At 35.8% G+C, this 21,820-nt stretch overlaps 1 protein-coding gene across 2 annotated transcripts in view; it reads right to left on the bottom strand.

Moving 5' to 3' along the window:
• MKLN1 (muskelin 1) overlaps positions 1–21,820 on the bottom strand; it is a 182,181-nt gene that overhangs the window by 77,760 nt on the left and 82,601 nt on the right. For both annotated transcript variants that reach the window (XM_080818012.1, XM_080818013.1), the window contains exons 7-8: positions 8,698–8,775; positions 5,900–5,965 (exon numbers count right to left, since the gene is read on the bottom strand). In XM_080818012.1, coding sequence (XP_080674138.1) covers positions 5,900–5,965; positions 8,698–8,775 — 144 coding nt within the window. The remainder of the gene's footprint in view (positions 1–5,899; positions 5,966–8,697; positions 8,776–21,820) is intronic.

Below are 21,820 nucleotides of genomic sequence, written 5' to 3'. Positions count from 1 at the left end.
GATGGAGTCTCCCGAAGGGCTCCATGCTCAGTGGGGAGTCTGCTTGAGATTCTCTCCCTCTGCCCCTCCCCCTACTCACATGTATGTTCTTTATCTTTCTCTAAATAAATAAGCCAATCTTTAAAAAAGAGAGAGAGAGAGAGAGAAGGCGGTTCTCTTGCCAGAATGGGAGACAGAGAGAAAGTTTCAAGCATGGTAAAAAGTATAACAAAGGCACAGAGACAGAAAAATACATGAGAAATGTTTTATTTATAATTTTTTAAAAAGATTTTATTTGAGAGAGACTGAGCATGAGTGAGAGAGAGAACAGGAGCAGAGGGGTAGAGAGAGAGGGAGAAGCAGGCTTCTTGCTGAGCAAGGAGCTGACACGGGGCTCAATGCCAGTACTCTGGAATCATGATCAAGCTGAAGGCAGACGCTTCACCAGCTGAGCCACCCAGGCGCCCCACATGAGAAATGCTGTAAAACACATGGTCTCTAAAGTCTTGATAGAACTGTAGTTCTACCACCATAGCTGCATAACCACCACTGCTTTCCTTAACCCCTGGTTTCCTCATGTCCAAAATGGCACACCACAGCACCTAGCTCAAAAAGCTACTCTGAGAATTAAATTACATAATGCATGCAAAGTGGTTAAAACTCTGTGATGAGTAAATGCACTGTTCAATTTAAAAGAACACAGAAAGTACCAGGTAGTAATGAGGTTAAAAAGACAGGTAGTGGCCAGACTGTGGAAGGGGTTAAATGACAATATAAAGGCTTTGAAATCAACTCCACAGACATGGAGTAGCTTCAGAAGATCCCAAGCAGAGCTGTAACAAGGCCAGCTCTGAACCTGCAGCATCATAGGACTTGCCTGAGAAGGAGAAGCCAGCAAAATAGAAGGACTGGAAATGAAATGACCAGTTAATAGCCTATGTTCAAAATGTCAAACCAATTTCATTCTGAGACTAAATGAATCAGTCATCAACCAGTCAGTCAGTCTGTCATTTCTGAGGGCACAAAAACTAAAATTCAACCACATTCTTTAGCACAAGTCTTTTGGGTACCAGCAATACTAACATACACATCTCATATATACTAAGAATAGGGTAGAAATATTAACACATCAGTGTCTTGATACCATTTAGCACAAAAAAGCAGGCTTTTTATTTTATGAGTCCAACTGTAAGATCTATCCTTCTACTCTGACTCTTAGGGGTAAATCAGACTGTGCTGACTGAATAATCCTCCACAAGATGGCACACTATTTTCATAATTAAATCCATGTTTCCACCTCCAAACAATATAGAATACAAATATTATACACTCATACAGCATGGGCCCAACGTTAAACAAAATTTATGTGTCAAAAAGAAGAGGTAGGAGAAGAGTTAAAAGGATAGTGAAGGAGGTTAACTTAATTCTTAGTTTAATATAGACGCCTAGAGAAAAACAAATGAAATAGAAAAAAAGTTTTAAGAAACATAAATTTATATTCAAGATAAAAATGAAACCCTGTCAGGACATTTATTCAAGAGTTTAGTCCTTCTGAAAATACATTTGGTAAGACCTTAAACTGACATGAGAATTTTGAAGAGAGGAATGAACTAGAAGGAGAAAGCTATTTTACATATTCTTTAACCTTACCTTCTTCAGCCATTCCCCTGAACTCTTATGACCCAGCAGGTTATCAACTAGATTCATCTGTCTCCCTTTTTAAACAGAACTATAGGGGCACCTGGGTGGCTCAGATCATGATCTCAGGGTCCTGGGATCGAGTCTCGCATCGGGCTCTCTGCACAGCGGGGAGCCTGCTTCCCCACCCCCCGCCTCTTTTTTTTTTTTTTTTTAAGATTTTATTTACTTATTTGACAGATGGAGATCACAGAGAGGCAGGCAGAGAGAGAGGAGGAAGCAGGCTCCCCGCTGAGCAGAGAGCCCGATGTGGGGCTCTATCGCAGGACCCTGGGATCATGACCTGAGCCGAAGGCAGAGGCTTTAACCCACTGAGCCACCCAGGCGCCCCGCCCCCTCTCTCTTTGCCTGCCTCTCTGTCTACTTGTGATCTCTGTCTGTCAAATAAAGAAAGAAAAATCTTAAAAAAAAAAAATAAATAAACAGAACTATATTTTTACATAAAGCTATGATTATAAATCTAGAGACTGATCCTTTGGTTGAATTCAATATATATCATATATCATATATATGTATTTTTTTTCAATATACTTTGTATTTTTTAAAAAAGATTTTATTTATTTATTTCACAGAGAGATCACAAAGAAGCAGAGAGGCACGTAGAGCAAGAGAGGGGGAAGCAGGCTCCCTGCTGAGCAGAGAGCCCAATGTGGGGTTCGATCCCAGGACCCTGAGATCATGACCTGAGCCAAAGGCAGAGGCTTAATCCACAGAGTGACCCAGAGTGACCCAGGTGCCCCTATTCTTTGTATTCTTAATTAAGGCTGTATTTCCAGAATTCCTTTCTGATAACTATACGGAAGAAAAAAGATGCAATTAACTGGTAGCTAAAGAAACAGCCAAATGAATATGTTTGTAATTAACAACTAAAATCCATATTCACCTATTTCCTTCAAAAGTTTCTTTAAGGAATTTAAGGAAAACCTATATATGGCACCGTGAGGGGAAAAAAAAAAGGAAGGAAGGAAGAAAGAAGCAAGAAAGCAAGCACTTTCATTATTTATAATGAGTACAGAACAGTCAAAGTTTCAGATTTTCATATAAGGGCTCTACCAAGTGACAAGCAACACTCCTTTAATTTCTTTTGTAGATACCAAATACTGGGATTTTGCCTGAGTCTTACTACCTTTCCTGAGAGAGGAAAAAAGGTGGCACTACAGATTCTCAAAATTCAATGAGAGTTACCCAACAAAGAACTGCCTGGTACAATGAACACTTAAATTTTCATCTAAACAGACTTCCACACTGAAACAAAATAGACATACCTTTTCTTTCTTTCTATCTGCCTTATTTTACCCAGAGTTGAAGAACTGAAGTGGAGAGGTGCCAGGTATAGGGATTATACTCAATAAAACTGACCAACACATGCAATAGGACAAAATACTACATTTCTTCTCTACCATGGTATAAATGATAGAATTCACTTAGGATGACAAAAACCTCTGAAATTAAATAGTAAAATTTATACCATCAAGTACTTTTCTAAATTGTTACTCTACCTTTAGAGCTGTAGCAAAATGGAAAAAAACTACAAAGGGGGGGGGAGAAAATTTAGCTACCATTATATTTTTAAGAAAACAAGATACACGAAATACCGGGAAGCAATAATTGCTTTGAAATACAAGCCACTTCAAAGATGAAATGAAGTTTTACACTAGTGAAGGTCTTCTTAACTTTTTGAGTTAAGAGTCCTTTTGATGATCTGAATTCATAGATTCTCTTCCTAGAAAAATGTACACACAAACAAAATTTTATATATAACTTCACCAGATTAAGAGCCCTTGCTCTGGAAATCCTTAAAATGAATACTTAAAATAATGATTGGGTCTTTCTACTATGTTTCACTACTCTGGCATCAGCTTTATAAAGATAAAACTTCTAGGTTCTTCAAACTCTACTTGGGGAAAGTCATTCTTTACTACTAACTCCACCTAATCCTTACCAGCAAAACTCTAAATTTTTTTTTCCTACAAATCTTACAAATACATTTATGGTTTCCCTTCCTCTCTAAAATATCAGTGAGGACAACACAGATAAAAGATGAAGCAAATATACTGAAATAACACTGGTTAGTTAAAATGTGGGATTATGGGTCAGTTATTTTTTGCCCCTCAACACTACTTTTCAAGTTGTTTTAAATTATTTCCACTGTGAGAGTCTGTCAAAAACACAAACCAAGGATTAAAAAGGTCTCTAGACTTATATAAAACTCTCTCAACAAAACCAATCAGTATATACAGTATAGTAATATTGCACATAAAAATACAATTACATAAATAATACATACATTATATACAAAATACATTAACTCTCCCAATAACTTATTCTTCCCAATTTTTATCATCATTATAACTCATTCATGATCAAAAAGTCAGTGGTAAAGTCAGGATTCAAATCCAGGTATGTCTAACACATACACCCCCTTCTCACAAACTAAACCCTCAACTATTATATTTGATTGCTATGTCAATAAGACTGGACTAGAAAAAGTTCTCTCAAAGATTTACAATGAATATGATCTCTCTGAAGATGACTAAGATCGACCTCATGGTAGCAGTTATAAGAGGGCTCTGGTATAGAAATGATAAAATAAATTATATGAAAAAATCTTGGTAACTGATGCTATTAATAGTTTTATTATAGAAATAGAAGGATTTGTAAAGAACAAATCCGAAGATACTCCAAATTCTGCTCTGCACACAAATTAAATTCAGAAAGCATCAAATGTTACCTAAAAGAATGCAAAACTCCATATAACATTTAACTTTTCTATCTTGATCCCAAGGTAATGATAACTACGGCTTTAAAGAAACACAGTCCATATACCAGAAAAGAATAAGTGGAATCATATAAAATTTTAAATATATTAGAATATAACCAACAACATGGAGCTCCTGGGTGGCTTAGTCAGTTAAGCGTCTGCCTTCGGCTCAGGACATGATCTCAGAATCCTAAGATCCAGCCCCATGTTGGGCTCTTTACTCAGAGGGGAGTCAGCTTCTTCCTCTCCCTCTGCCCCTCTCCTGCTTGAGCTCACTTTCTCTCTCTCTCAAATAAATAAAATCTTAAAAAAAAAAAAAAAGAATTAACGCCTATTTGTATTTATTGGACTCTCAGAAGAAAGGATGCCTAAAAAAAAAAAAAAAGAAGAAAGGATGCCTAAGGTTCTATAGCTGAGTTGAACCTGTATTTGTGGGAGGGAAAGGATTTGGGAAGATAGACCAACATTAACAGGGGAGCAAGTTCAGATGCCCTAAATGAATCTCTTCTACAAAGAAACTAGTAATACTGCTAAACCAGCTCACAGGTTACTATACAATTTTAACAGTTAATTTTCAGAGAGATAACGTAACTTCTCTCCTTGTTACTTACAAAACATTTGTGAAAATATATTAATGCCCAGAAGATTATTATCTGCATTGTGATTAATTTTTATTCTTATTTCATGATGTGAGTCAACAAAAATTTCTCCTGAGGCACTATAAATCAGCATAACACAGTAACAGAAAAAGTAAAAGTAAAATATTACTTGAATGGATATTGGCACTCCCTGAAGTAAAGTATTCTAAAACCAAATAATAAAGTAAAACTATACTGAATTCTTATTATTCACTTTTCCAGATAGTAACTTAAAGTCTACTATAATCTTAGCAGTGACCTCTAAATACAATGGTACCTAAGCTGTCCCAGGCTGTAGAAACCTAAGTAAAATTTTTTGTACCAAGTTACAGAATAAAGTCTAAAAGGCGAAAAGAAGTAGGTAACACAAATTATTTATAGGTTTGTGAACAGTGTTAAGCAATTAGTGAATTTATCAACACTTAAGCTACTTAATTTGATATTTGCTCTTGAAAAATATTTTAATTCCCCTTCAGTAATTCCCATATTATGGCATTAAGATATAAGTGCACTGAAAAATCCAGAGATACTCCACAGTTTACTAAAAAATTCGAACATATATAATCCCACACACATTCACAAAGAGAAAGGGCTGCACATTTCTTTGAGGTTACCTAGTTTCAATTGTGTAGTAGCCTCCCTTCCCTCATGTGTTACTACCTTGTTTATGTTAAACCTGTGACTAATCTCTATATTCTTTGCTACTTGGTTATACGGTTGATAACATTTCACCTCTGCAATGAACGGAAGAAGTATTTTTGTGCTGATATTTTAGAATGCATAATTTTAAAAAGTATTGGTTTCCACTGCAAATATTCCTTACCTGTTTGAACATCAATAACCATCTGATGGCCCCCTCTCATTCCTGGTCGGTTATCCTCTCCATCACCTGAAGAAGAAACAATTATGTTCTTTAAAAAGAGTAACACAGAATAACTGGAAATCCAGAGTAACTGCATTCATAAGTCTGCAATGAGTAGTAAAATTAACACATTTATTCTTTCAATATTAAAAACAAATTAAAAGACTCAAAAGAAATAATATAACTATGTTTATAATAATTACCCTGCTCTTTTTTCCAATGCTTTCAGGCTATTAATGCAACAGGAAACTATTTTTAATATATTCATGACCAGTGCCATATCAGCAAGGAGGTAGGATATTCCACAAAAACTTAAGACAAAAAACTCTAAACAAATGGCATGACAAAGTGAAGGTGGAAAGCAGTTACAGAATTAGATCTCAGGTCTATATTCCAAGCATACCTAATTATACCTAGTATAATGAGCAGTTTTAAAGTTCATACAACTGGGACGCCTGGGTGACTCAGTTGGTTAAGCATCTGCTTTTGGCTCAGGTCATCATCCCAGAGTCCTGGAATCGAGTCCCATATTGGGCTCCTTGCTCAGCAGGGAACCTGCTTCTCCCCTCTCTCTGCCTGCCTCTCTGCCTACTTGTGATCTCTGTCTCTCAAACAGATAAATAAAAATCTTTAAAAACAAAAGAAAAAAAAGACTAAAAAAAAGTTCATACAACTAAGCTACCAAAAACCAACATGTTATCAAGTTTTGTATTAATTTATATTATCACATAACTTACCAACTATTTTGAGTACTGAGTGAGAAGTTTAAGATTTACTTCCTTTTGATTCCTATTTCCATGGTGGAGCTTAACAGGCAGTTTGAAATATGATCAGGGAAACTTTTAAACTTCTGTAGAACTGCTGTTCAACTTGTATTGAATCTTACCTTACACCAAATCTTAATATAAACAAAGATACAATTTCATTTCAATGGTTCAACAAATTGCAGGATTCTAAGGTCTGTCCTGATATAAAACAGAAAACCTAAGGTTTTCTTCATTATTCCCCTATTAACTGAAATACATTACTCTGGCTAATAATTTTCCATGTCTCAGCTTTCTCCTAAGTAAAACAGGGACCATCCAAGTTTTTACTAATTTCACTGGGGTACTATGAAAAATACTGAAATGCTAGTCCTTTTTTTTTTTTTTTTTTAAAGATTTATTTATTTATTTATTTGACAGACAGAGATCACAAGTATGCAGAGAGGCAGGCAGAGAGAGAGGGGGAAGCAGGCTCCCCGCTGAGCAGAGAGCCCGATGCGGGGCTCAATCCCAGGACCCTGGGATCATGACCTGAGTCGAAGGCAGAGGCTTTAACCCACTGAGCCACCCAGGTGCCCCTGAAATGTCAGTTCTTATATAGAGAAAATATCATGCCAAACTAAAACATTCAATCTATTACTACTGTATTCAAAGACTTCTCATTCAGAAGTTCTCCGTAAATTCTTTCTCCATTCCAATATAGTTAAGATTTCACTGCTCGTTATCACTGAAGTTTTATCTTTGTCTTCCTTCTTCCCCCACATTGCCACTTTCAAGAACAGAATAAGAAACTAAATTTATTGTCAACATGTTTGCATTTTATATATTTAACCCATTAGTTTTCAAATACACAATTATAATCTGTCTGCTACAGCATGTGCTTCTCTGACAAAATTTATCTCAAAAATGACTGATAAAGCAGGAGAAATGATGTCTGAATAACAAATTATGGAGGTTCATAAGCAATTTTCTCTAGAATATTAATGTTTAACAATATCAGGGAAGACCTTTCTCCCAATTTAAGAGAAGTGCTTAGCAATTTATGAAGACTGTCAGAAAAAAGCTAAACATCCACAGAATTGCCTTCCCTTAACGCAAGTAATTGCACTAAGCAATCGCTACACTTTCCACTACATTAACATCTGGCAAAGCAATGAGTCAAGATCAAGAAGTGACAAAAAGGGGCACCTGGGTGGCTCAGTGGGTTAAGACACTGCCTTCGGCTCAGGTCATGATCTCAGGGTTCTGGGATCAAGCCCTGCATCAGGCTCTCTGCTCAGAGGGGAGCCTGCTTCCCCCACTCTCTCTGCCTGCCTCTCTGCCTACTGGTGATCTCTCTGTCAAATAAATAAATAAAATCTTTAAAAAAAAAAAAAAGGAAGTGACAAATACTTTCCTCTGTATGAAAAAATGGATCAATGGAGAAGACTATGCGCTAGATCAGATTTTAAGGTTTGATCAATACCCTCTAAGGTCGACAGCTCAAAGAAGGAAGCATGAGTCCCAGGGTTTAAGGCTCCAAACTCACTGTGGTGCTCAATGTAAATCCCTCAAGAGAGTTACCTATACCAGCATTTATTTTTATCAGGGTTACTACACTAGTTTTCATTCGTATCTGCATAAAAAGTTCCGCAGATTTAGAATAGTATGTTCCATTTCTACCTTCCTCATAAGCCCTTTTCACTTCAGAGAGCAATTCTGCAAAACTGAGGGTTTATCAGGAACACATCTGGCATTACAACACTAAGCCCGTAATTTTACAGTACCTCTATAAAAGCAGTTTATGAGGGTATTCTGTGTAAAAACTGTCCAAAAACAAAAAGGTTTCAAAGTTTAATATAGTAACCTAATTCTGCCATCTAGTTAAGGAACCTATGTGTTATGTTAAACACTCATGTTTCCCAAACAAAGTACTGTAAAACTTGTGCTACCCTGGGAAAAATGATACTGAGCCATTAAAACAAAACCATTCACAATCCAGAAAACAAGACTTACCTTTGGTGCTTTTGGGAATGATTTGACTCCATCGTGGCTTATATTCCTGTTGGCTGATGTACTGATTGAACAAACCATCTGCAAATATTAAAGAATGAGAGACAATTATTTATACCTTAACTGGCTTTCACTTTTTGTTATAGCAAAACAGACAAAAAAGCCTGTATTGATAAGGGTAATATGTCACTAATACACTAATAACAGCATATTTTCAGAAAATGTATCACTTCAGTTTTCACGCTATCTCAAATATATGTAGTAAAGTATTAGTTGACAAAATCGTGTAAACAAATTGTTTTAGTGGCAGCTCATACTAAATTTACTATGTTTTCCCCCTTTTTGTCACAATAAATACAAGAAAACTAGAGAAGAAAATGAGCGCCTCCTACTGGGTACTTAAAGAAACAAATGTAGTGATCAGATGATGTGGGTGCACCTGAATGTTTATAGCAGCAATGTCCACAATAGCCAAACTCTGGAAAGAACCTAGATGTCCATCAACAGATGAATAGATAAAGAAGATGTGGTATGTGTGTACACACACACACACACACACACGGAATACTATGCAGCCGTAAAAAATGAAATCGTGCCATTTGCAACGATGTGAATAGAACTAGAGGGTATCATGCTAAGTGAAATAAGTCAATCAGAGAAAGACAATTATCATATGATCTCTCTGATATGAGGAATTGAGAGGCAGGGCGGGGGGTCGTGGCGGGTAGGGAAGGAAAAAATGAAACCAGATGGGATCGGGAGGGAGACAAACCATAAGAGACTCTTAATCTCATGAAACAAACTGAGAGTTGCTGGGGGGTGAAGGGGGTAGGGATTAGGTGGCTGGCTTATGCACACTGGGGAGGGTAAGTGCTATGGTGAGTGCTGTGAAGTGTGTAAGCCTGATGATTTACAGACCTGTACCCCTGGGGCAAATAATACATTATATGATAATAAAAAATTCAAAAAAAAAAAGGAAAAAAGAAAATGAATGCCTCAACAACTTTGGTCTTTGGTCTAGGCCCTTATATCTTCAGGAAAAACAAAACTAATTGTTTAAAGTGAAAATTACATTTTGACATAATTTTCTTTTGAGTACAAAACCACAGAGATGAAAGCAGGAGTACCAGTATAGTAACATATTTACTGAATACTTATGAAATGTTAAAATTCACTCTTAGTTAAGACAGACTAAATATGACTTAATTAAAAAAAACAACTTTATGAACTAGGTATTACAGATGGGGAAATGCATGTTTAGGGATATTAAGGAACTTAACCAAAATCATGCAGCTCTTAAGTGGTAGGCAGGGACTTGTGTTTCACTCTGCTTTACTTCTGAAATTATTTCATCAATAAATTCGTAGTTTACTTCTTAAGAAGAGTTGTTACCCTAGCTGCCATAGTGGTTACAGAGACTGAACTCCCCATATAATACCTATTTCATCCCAAATAATTATCAAGACCTAATCCCATGCCCCTCAACAAAGATTAATTTAGAATGGTGTGGACCCCGATTCTGGCTAATGTAGCCAATATTTCTTTTGCTTCTAAATAACATGCCAAGAAGACAAATCTACTTTTATTCTTCTGGAAATTTTCCTATCTGTATGCAATGTACATAACTGCTACAGCCAGTCTGTACAGGTATGAGGATGAAGTCAATTCAATAATGACAACAAAGCAGAGACAGGAGAAACTGGATCACTGAAGTGACCAACCATGAAATCTACCTCTGGACTTGTTATGTTATATAATAACATATTCTTACTTTTTAAACAAGGGTTTCCTTTTACATGAATCCATATAGATTATAATTTATAAAGACAAATTTCCCTTCTACTTCATTTAGTCCCCGAACGTAAATACTCTTCCAAAGAATTTGTAAGTAAAATTGTCTGTTCACCAGGACTTACACACTTGCCACAGACTGTGTAATGTACAGACATCTTCCTAATGTCTCTCTTTTCTGGGTAATTACGAAGCTCAGCTGCAACCATAACCTTTAGCTTTCGAGTCTTTTCAGGTGGCTTTAACTGAAAACTTCCATCCCATCTACTCCTCTAGTCCTCCTTTAGGACTTCAAAATTTTTGCAATAAGAAAGTTCTAATATTCTTCTTTCCTTCTGAAGTTAGCACTCAGGCAGTAGCATTTGTATTTTAATTGTTACAGTAAGGAGAACAAGTAGATTCGCAACTTATTTTAGTAAGAGTGTTTCATAATCTACTCCCCCGTGGGCTTTTCTGATAATTCTTACTCATCCAGCTTACTCCCACCAATACCCTCCCATTACAAGAACTGGAAAACTTTTTTTCAGATAAAATTAACAGGGGTTCCTGTTAATAATGATGATAGTAAAACATGAATCACAAATTTAGAATTCTATAGACATAAAACATAGTAACTGAATTTTATTCAGTTTTAAGACAGACACATAAAAGGTAAATAATCCTTTTAAAAAAACAAGCAGAAGACACAATTATTTGATAAAGACAATGATTTTAAAATATGCATTAATTCTACATAATGGCTACCTGAAGAGAAAGAATAAAGTAAAAGACAGGAATATACGGAGACGAGTAGAAAACTAAGACACACAAGGAAAACGCAGACATGAAAAACAGAAAGCAAAAATACAGAAAATTAGAAAAGTCATAAATTTCGTATTTTTTTAACAGTAACCAATTGCCATATTACCTAAGTCTCTGATTCTAGTTATAATTAGCGATACAACTTTGATAAGTTCCTTATCTGTAAAACTTGTGTTTTAGAGTTGGATAGGGCCAGAGGTTCCTTCCAAATTCTGGCACACTAAGATTCTACCACTGTTATAACCAATATATTTACTGGAATTATGTGTGTCCGGCCAATTTTACTTTATGTTCATCTTAGGTAAGTCTTCATCTCCTCTTTCCCCTTAAGCCTTATAGCACTATTCAGAAAGAGAACTCATAATCCACTGGGGAAAATTCTTTTAAGAGTGATCACATCAATAGTTCTATTCAAATGAAGGACCCCATCCTTGATCTTTCAAGTCCTTCTGAATATTGCAAGTAAAATTAAATTCTCTGATTGTTTCTTCAACCAATCTTTCTCTTTCTTTAACCAATCCCACTCTTACTAACCTAAAAAGCTTACAAATACTCTACCCATCAAAACCTTCATGTTGTTTTTCTTTTATCAAATACAACTGTCCTAAGAAAATATAGTGTCAGTAATTTTCAAATTAAAAAGAACAAACTCCCCAACATTATATAATTTCTGTAAAATAATTTGTAAATGCACACACAGACACACAGGTGGAAAAAAGTAAGACACTGCCATGTGTCAAAAAGTTAAGTGATTTTCTTTGGTTCCCAGGATTAGGATGATTTTTTATTGGGGTTTTTTTCTTTGTACTTTATTGTTTTCCTAATTTTTTTTTTTTTTTTTTGCATTGAGTACTACAATTACGAGAAGCCACAAAACAACTAATATATGAATTATTTTCAAACATCAAAAGATACTTTGTAACACAGTTATTGTAACATATTGTGACATAAGCCATTTTCATAGACTTTGTTACCCCTGAAATGTCCATTCTTCACAACTCACTAGACACATCCACATCTCTACAATCAGTGCTTTATACGTTCACATTAGCTTGTTTTTAATAAGGACAAAGAGAGCCAAATATGTCCAAAGTTTATATACAGTCAGGCTTGCAGAGGATATTACTCGTAATATTTAAAATACTAGCTACTCCAATTATGATAGTCTTATTCTAGGTAGATAAAATTAATCTTCTCCTGAATAATGGACAGTCAATAGCACAACATCAGATATGCTCAGTATATAATAAAAGCTTAGAGTGGGGGGGGAAAAAAAAGGTAGGGAATAGGGGAACTTTCCTAGTCACGTGGTTGACAGTTCCTTGGAGTCATCTTAATGTTAGTAAGTATCTTACATTAAAACAAACTGTACATAAAACTTCTACTTCGAATAAAGCATATTCCTAGTATATAATGACACCCTAACAAGGCACACCCTTTTGTAGCCAAGCACACATTTGAAAAAAATTAGGGAACTTTAAAATTTGTCTCCCTCTCTCCCTAATGAATTCCTTTTGTCTTCACTATTCTAAAAGACAACAATTCTCTTTGATGTTTCCTCCCCTTCTGTGGAGATTCTTAAGAAACATGAAGAAAATTATTCAGATATAGCATTATCAAATCTGGAAATAACCTTTCAGAAAAGATCTTACCATAGAAAAAAGAACTGACTTTTACTGAGTACCAACTATGAGCAAGGCACCACAAAGGTTAAACTAATTTACTCCTTAAAATAAACCTATACAATGGTAATTATTAATTACTGCAAAGGTTAAAAAATTAAGGTTCAAAGAAGTTTAGTAACATGCCCAAGGACTCCCAACAAAAAGGTATAAAGCTCAATTTCAAAGTCTCAAATCTTTTCAACTCTCCAGACTAAATACAAAGATAGATTATATATATAATGAATTAACACACATTTAATAGATTAATTTTTTTTTAAATCTAAGATAAAACACTGTAACAGACCTGGAAAAATTTACCTAATCAACAATACATGAAAATAACCAAGAATTTGTTTGGAAAAGAAAACTTGGGGCGCCTGGGTGGCTCAGTGGGTTGGAGCCTCTGCCTTCAGCTCAGGTCATGATCCCAGGGTCCTGCGATCAAGCCCCGCATCGGGCTCTCTGCTCGGCGGGGAGCCTGCTTCCCCCTCCCTCTCTCTGCCTGCCTCTCTGCCTACTTGTGATCTCTGTCTGTCAAATAAATAAATAAAATCTTAAAAAAAAAAGAAAAGAAAAGAAAAGAAAACTTGCCATACCAGATCATTCTACTACATATTAAACAAATCCAATATTAAAAGATTAAAACAAAAAGAGTTGAAAAAAATTATTTATGTTTCAAGGGAAGCAATGTAATCTCCTCTGAAATGAAGACCTACTGCTTCTGTGGCTAAAGTTTACTTTTTATGTTTCATTTCTTCTCTGGAATGCTGGTTTGCCACCACTCTAGATTACTTACTTACTAAAGCATTTCTGTTGGTTGGAAGTGGCGCAAATAAGCAATGGCTTTTTTGAGCTAGCTATTCTACCAACAAACCAAAACAAACAAACAAACCAAACCAAACTGAACACCTCTTCTTTTGAAAGAAATCATGGCTTAACATAAGACAAAAGCTAGAAATCTATAAATTTCAGCCCTCTTACATCCCTCTACACTCCCAACTATCCAACTCTATTATTAGCTTATTGACATTGATTCATGTCATAATATTAAGTCATCTAACACTCCAAACAAAAAATATTGTAATGACTTAAAAAATACGTATTTGCATCTTACAGAGAAACATGATAAATTAAAGACAACTCTCATTTAATCTATTCTAATATGCATTATTGTTTCTTGACAGGGAAACTGGGTTATCAATAAACAGTCCAGATGGATCTGGAGTAGGTTACATGGCATAGCTATATAATAACTTTCAATGAAATGACATGCTTTAAGAATCTTCTTCACGTCTGCAAAAAGAAAAGTAATAATGCAAATGCTTATTAAGGCTTTGGTAAATATTAATACTACATGCTACAGAAACTTCCTTTTTTTAATAGATTTTATTTATTTTATTTGAGAGAGAGAGAGAGAGAGAGGCAGGGGGAGAAGGAGAGGGAGAGAATCTCAAGCAAACTCTGTGCTGAGTATGGAGCCCGACACAGGGCTTGATCCCATGACTGTGAGATCAAGACCTGAGGTGAAACCAAGAGTCGGCTGCTGAAGCAACTGAGCCACCCAGGTACCCTGAAACTTCATTTTTAAACAGAACAAGTTTAATTTCTAGAAATAAAACAGTCATAAGCTTGAAATCCCTTGAAGCAATCAATAAAAATGGTATAAAGATTAAAGAAGGATAAGGATTTTTTCAAAATACACTGCTTTCAGTATCTTGTTTTAATTTAAAGAATTCCCTTTTAAGATCTAAAAATAGGGGTGCCTGGGTGGCTCAGTAGGTTAAAGCCTCTGCCCTCGGCTCGGGTCATGATCCTAGGGTCCTGGGATCGAGCCCCACATCGGGCTCTCTGCTCGGCAGGAAGCCCGCTTCCTCCTCTCTCTCTGCCTGCCTCTCTGCCTACCTGTGATCTCTGTCTGTCAAATAAATAAATAAAATCTTTTAAAAAAAAAGATCTAAAAATAAATGAAAGTTGACACCTCTGCATCCCAAACTTTCACCATGTTCCCTATATTTCTAATTCTTGAAAGATCTTGCTACTAATAATAAGCCTTTTGTTTTGGTATTCCTACTTGTAGATATTTTACATGATTCAGCAAAAAAATTTAGGCTCTCTGTTGAAATAATGACATTCTCATCTATAAAAATATGACAACACCCATTCTACTGTTTTGAAAATCTCAAAAACAAATAAAAAGTGAGGCATTTAAACATTCCTGTGAACTAAGTATAAAAATTACTTCCATGCTTTAAGAGGAAGTTAGGCAGTTGCTAGTATTTCTTTCTGACAAACATCTACAGCAGGAAATCAGAAGGATCTGATAAAAGTAAAACTACACAAAAGAAATGAAAGTATCACTTAGGAGAAAGCATGCTAAGGCTGAGTTGCTAACAATTTTCAAACTATTTAAAGTCTCCAGATCCAACACCACCTCATTTTTTCCCCCTATGATTAAGACTATAATAAACACATTTCATACAGTCCTAACTAGGCACAAGCTGTTCTTGTCTCCAATAGTGAATACCCTCTTAAAAAGTACATTAGAAAAAATGAAACTTAGGAAGTTTTTACCAAGAGAGGAAAAAAAAAATGTTCAAACCTCATCCAAGGTTAAAAAAAAATAATATATATATATATAAATAAAATAGTACTTCAACCCATACCCAAAGTTCTATCTCTCATTTCTTTTTTTTTTTTTAAGATTTCATTTATTTATTTGACAGAGAGACAGCAAGAGAGGGTACACAAGCAGGGGGAGTGGGAGAGGGAGAAGCAGGCTTCCCGAGAAGCAGGGAGCCCGATGTGGGACTCTTGATCCTAGGACTCTGGGATCATGACCGGAGCCAAAGGTAGACACTTAAAGACTGAGCTACCCAGGCACCCTCTATCACACATTTCTCATCAACAGATTGATGACAGGGGTGGCTGGGTGGCTCAATTAAGTGTCCAACTCTTGATTTTTGCTCCAGTTATGATCTCAGGGTAGTGAGACAGAGCACCCTTCCTGGGCTCTTGGAGCCTGCTTAACATTCACTCTCTCCCTCTGCCCCCACCCTGCTCCCATGCATACTCACTCTCTCTCTCTTTAAAAAAGGAGGAGGAGGAGGAGGAGAAATCCTAGAGTATATATGCTTAAGGCAGAAGAAAAATGATCCTAGATACAAGATCAGGAGCACCTGGGTGACTCAGTTAAGTGTCTGCCTTCTGCTCAGATCATGGTCTCAGGGTCCTGGGATTAAGCCTCATGGCAGGCTCCCTGCTCAGCAGGAAGTCTGCCTGTCCCTCTGCCCCTCCCCTCACTCATACTCTCAAATAAAGAGTCTTTAAAGAAAAAAAAAAGATACAAGATCAATGGTTCAATTACTGAAGAACAAAAAGATTAGTACATATTTGGGTAAAATTACCGAACACTGACTGAATACAGTAAGACTAGTAATATTTTATAGGGTCTTTGAATGTGGTATCAAAATAAAGGACAATAATAACTTATGAGTTGGAAGATGACCAGATGGGAGTTGAAAAATCTACTATGTCCTAATATGGGAAAAGGGGGAAGGCACTGATTAATTTTGTTAAATATGTATACTTGCTGTAATTTCTTGACTAATATAGTCTAGATAAACAAAGTATGTTGTTTCCAAACAAAAAGAAAAAACTGAGAAGATTAAAAAGTTTTAAAGAGTTAACAACCAAAAAAAGGGACTTGACAAGTATATACAATAAAATGGTAATTATTAAATCTATTTATTTACTACCAATTCAATCATGCAAATGAAATAAATGCTCAAATCAAAAGAAGGCAGATTTTTTTGAACTAAATATATAGGAGACACTTCTTAAAAAAAAAAAAGGATACAGAAGGGTTGAAAATAAAAGGTAAAAAAAGAAACATTATGCAAATACTTACCAAATGAAAGCTTAATGTAAAACAATTTATACCGTTAAGCAAAAACACTACTAGATTCAGCCACAGCAACTTCTTGCTAGACACGACTCCAAGGGCAGGGGAAACAAAGGCAAAAAGGAACTATTGGGACTTCATCAAGATAAAAGGCTTTTGCACAGCAAAGGAAACAGTTGACAAAACTGAAAGACAACTGATAGAATGGAAGAAGATATCTGCAAATGTCTTATCAGATAAAGGGCTAGTATCCAAAATCTACAAACTCAACGCCCCAAAAACAATAATCCAATCAAGAAATGGGCAGAAGACATGAACAGACATTTCTCCAAGGAGGACATACAAATGGCCAACAGACACATGAAAAAAAGCTCAATATCACTCAGCACAATGAGATACCACCTCACACCAGTCAGAATGGCTAAAATTAACAAGTCAGGAAACCAAAAATGTTGGCGAGGATGCAGAGAAAGGGGAACCCTCTTACACTGTTGGTAGGAATGCAAGCTGGTTAAAATGCAAGCCGCTCTGAAACACAGTATGGAGGTTCCTTAAAAAGTTGAAAATAGAGCTACCCTACAAGCCAGCGGTTGCACTACTGGGTTTACTCCAAAGATTAAAAATGTAGCGATCCAAAGGGGCACCTTCACCCCAATGTTTATAGCAGCAATGCCCACAATAGGATAATAGCCAAACTATGGAAAGAGCCCAACAGATAAGATGTGGTGTGTATGTGTGTGTGTGGATACTATTCAGCCATCAAAAATTTTGAAAACTTGCCATTTGCAATGACAGGGATGAAATTAGAGGATATTATGCAAGTTAAATAAGTCACTCAGAGAAAGACAATCATCATATGATCTCACTTATATGTGGAATTTAAGAAACAAAACAGAGGATCATAGGGGAAGAGAGGAAAAAATACAACAAGATGAAATCACAGAGGGAGACAAACCACAAGAGTCTCTTAACTCTAGGAAACAAACTGAGGGTTGTTGGAGGGAGGGGGCTAACGGGATGATGGATATTAAGATGGGCACGTGATGTAATGAGCACTAGGTATTATATGGATCGCTGACCTCTACTTCTGAAACTAATGTTAATTAATTAAATTTAAAAACAAAAAAATTAAAAAACACTATCAGAGATAAAACACATTTCATAAATGAGAAAAAATTTAATTCAAAATTAAAGAATTTAAATTGTGTATATATCTAGACACATGGCTTCAAAATATATAAAGCAAAATTGCACAAACCCCTAAGAGATGGGCAATTCCAAAATCACAGTGGAAAGAGTTAACATATTTTTCTTAGTACCTGAGAGAATCTGACAGAAAATATCACTATTGGTAAATAAAACTTGTGGGACATGGTTGGCAAACTGAACCAATTAGGCATATATAGAAAACCACCCCAATAAATAAAGAATTCATATTCTGTCCAAGTATGTATGATATGTTTATAAAAATTAAACAAACTAGACCGTACAGTAAGTCTCATCAAATTTCAAAGAACTAGAATTCTATTGAATATGAAATCTGACCACCATGCATTCACGCTAGAAATAAGTTAACAACAATTAAAGAAAAAGAATCTGGAATTTGGATATTTATTTATTTATTTATTTTTACGATTTTATTTATTTATTTGACAGACAGAGATCACAAGTAGGCAGAGAAGCAGGCAGAGAGAGAGGAGGGGAAGCAGGTTCCCTGGACCCTGGGATCATGACCTGAGCCAAAAGCAGAGGCTTTAACCCACTGAGCCACCCAGGTGCCCCTGGAATTTGGATATTTAATTTGGAAATTAAAAACAAAACTGCAAAAGAGCCATATTATTTCATAATGAAATTGTTGAACTGGACAAAAATGAAAATACTTCATAGCACAACTAGAAAATAAGTAGAGGCGAATTTATATCCTTAAATGTATATATGGGAAAATAATAAGTCTGGAAATTAATATGCCAAGCATCCATCTTAGTTAGTTACAAAAAGACAGCAACTTAGTTCCAAAGAGAGAAAGAAGACGACTAGAGTAACAGTCGAAGACATTACAAATAACAGAAAGAATCAACAAATCAGAAATTAGTTTCCTCAAAAGACCAATAAACTTAATAAATTTCTGGTGACAGTGAGAGTGATGGGGCTGGGGGGAGAATTCATAAATGAGAAATAGAAGGAGTGAAAAGAGATATTTTAAGAAATCCTGAAAACATTAAATAAGGGGATATCAGGTATATTTTCATGGCCACAAGGTTGAAATTTTAAGTGAAACTGACAAATTGCTCAAAAAAAGGATCTTGTTAAAAACTGAACCAACCAAACAACCCTGAATAGTCTTACAACATTTAAATCAGTTGAACTGACAAAAATACTTTCCCCAAGCAATTTCCTAGCACAGATAGCATAATGACAAATTCTACCAAGCATATGAGAAAGAATTCAAATCTTACACATACAGATTATAGAAAGAAAAGGTTAACTCTTCAACACATCATATGAGATTAGTGTAAGAAGGATACTAAACCTGAAGACAAAGGTAAGATAAAGAAAAATTACAAGGCCAATCTTATTCATGAAAATATAGTGGGAAGAATTCTAACAAAACGTAAGTCCACCTAAATCCAAAACAGACCAAAAAAATAATGAAAAAGATAGATTTATCTGAGAAATGCAAAGTTAAGTATATCTGAATTTTAACATTAGAAAATCAATCACTATGATTTCACATATTAATAGAATTTAGGAGGAAAAAATCGTATCACAAGAGATAGAGAAAAAGTGGTAAAATTCAATGCCCATTTATAACATAAACTCTTAGCAACCAAGTAACCTAATACAGGATCTCCAAAACCCCAGATCAAACAACATACTTCACAATGAAATGGTGAAAGCATCTGTTTTGAGATCATGAACTATATAGCAAAATTTGTGCTACACAACTAGCAGTGTTTAAGTCACCAACGAGACCTAACACTTACTGCCCACCTGCTTGTACTCACTAACCTTTGTCTTACATTTTTCCGTAAGCTATTCTTTTCTGCTTAGCTCTTAACTGAGGTAAATGAAACCGGAAAGAGCCCTGAGGTGATGGAGACTGCCCTGACAAGACCTCCCGCAGGCCCAGACCACCCAAACCTTTTGAGCTAAACCCCGAACCTGCACCTGCACAGGAGCATGGAGTGACCGCTGGAATGAACAACAACTACCTTTACCTCATTATAATACTAAAATCTCCAACCAAGGAGGAGCCTCAGCTTCATTCACATACATACAATGTATGTGTATGTATGTGTACGCATTTTTTCCTTAAGGCATGTGCGTGATCTTATGCTCACCTCTACATATGATGACAAGGCTTCCCAACCTAAATATTCATCCTAACCCTAAACAAAAGGAACCCATTCACTCTCTCTCAGGGAGTCACAGCTCTGAAAGCCATTTCCTGTGATCTCCTTTGCTGCAAATAAAAGTTTTCTTTGTGCAACAACTCAACCTGGTGCAGTTTCTGACTCACCAAGGAGTGAACTCATGTTGGCTCAGTTACAGTTCGAGGGTAACTCTTTAGCACCAAAAGCTTTGTTAGTTAAGAAGGATCTCAAATTAATGGCCTCAGTTTTCTTTTTTAAGAAACTAGAAAAAGAAGAGCATATTAAAACTGAACTATGTAGAAAAAAGGAAATAATAAAGATAGAAATCAATGAAATGGGAGAAAAAGAAAGACAAAGAAACCATCACCAATTTCAAGAGTAAGATATGACATAAAGATGTCATAAAGATATAAACAACTTTATGCCAATAAATTCACCAATTTAGATGAAATGGGAATATTCCTTACAAGACACAAACTATCAATGCTCACTCAAGAAGATATACAGAATATGAACAGCCCTGTTGCCATTAACAATATTAAATATGCAGTTAAAACCACTGCCACAAAGATAACTCCAACAAGACTTGAGATCTCACTTAAAAAACAAAGAATGCTGAGAGGGAAACAGGCCTGCCACATAATTAACCACCACCACATAAACCATGGAGTGAGAAGAAATTATAAAAGAGATGGAAGAGAGAAAAGGCAGAGAGGAGGAGGGAAAGTGGGAAGGAGATAAAGACCTCCAGTTGAAACTTTAGGGCCATTTTAATTAAACTTTATCCCTTTCTTATCTCACAAAAGCAAACTGTAATTTAAAGAGGAAATAAGATAAACACTGCAAAGGGAGGTTAGGTTTTCTTGGACTATTTCCTGTTCCTAGGTGATTACTTCTGTCCATCATCAATGGATTCTACTTTTTCCTCAGGCACTGTTAGGGAGAAAGTAGCAATAACTGGTCCTGAAGTATTGGACCTGCAATGAAATTAACTATAAATGTAGGGGTGTTTCTAACAAATAGGAAGTCTATTAGAAACACTTTCTCTCAAATATCTCAAATACTCATATTTAAAGAACATACTAAGATACACTAAACGTAAGCTCTTGTTTCCTCCATTTTAAGATGCTTTTGATTCCCTAGGCTTTCCTATTTAGCAAACAGGAACTTCTTGCCCTTCTCTGCTATGTTTTTAGTGGAGCAGAAGCCAAAAAACTCTGCAGTGTTTACTTCCTTATTTGTCCAACAAATCATCATCAGTGAAGTCAGCAGCAAACTGAACAACCCTGGAAGGAATGTTTATTAACTAAACACTGTTCCAAGCCAGTTGAGGAGTACAAAAAAATATGTCTTGGTTCTAACTCAGGAAGAATACCAATTTTCCCTCAAACTTGAGCCCTTCCTAGAGCCAGAAAGGTTAAGTTAAGCCCCTGTGGTATCAAAGCTGCACACAATCTTAACAGTTTCTCTTAAATGAGTATATTGATAAAGACACAGTTTTTAAATATAACTGTTTCTAGCCTAGTGATAGCACAGAGTTGCCAGAGATTTTTGTTGTTCTCACTGAGATCTACCTTAAACAAAATATTACATGC

This window comes from Martes martes (assembly GCF_963455335.1).
Source record: "Martes martes genome assembly, chromosome: 11".
Classification (NCBI taxonomy): Eukaryota; Metazoa; Chordata; class Mammalia; order Carnivora; family Mustelidae; genus Martes; species Martes martes.
The sequence above is the reverse complement of the archived record's forward strand: the minus strand, read 5'-3'. Positions and strand labels throughout refer to the sequence as shown.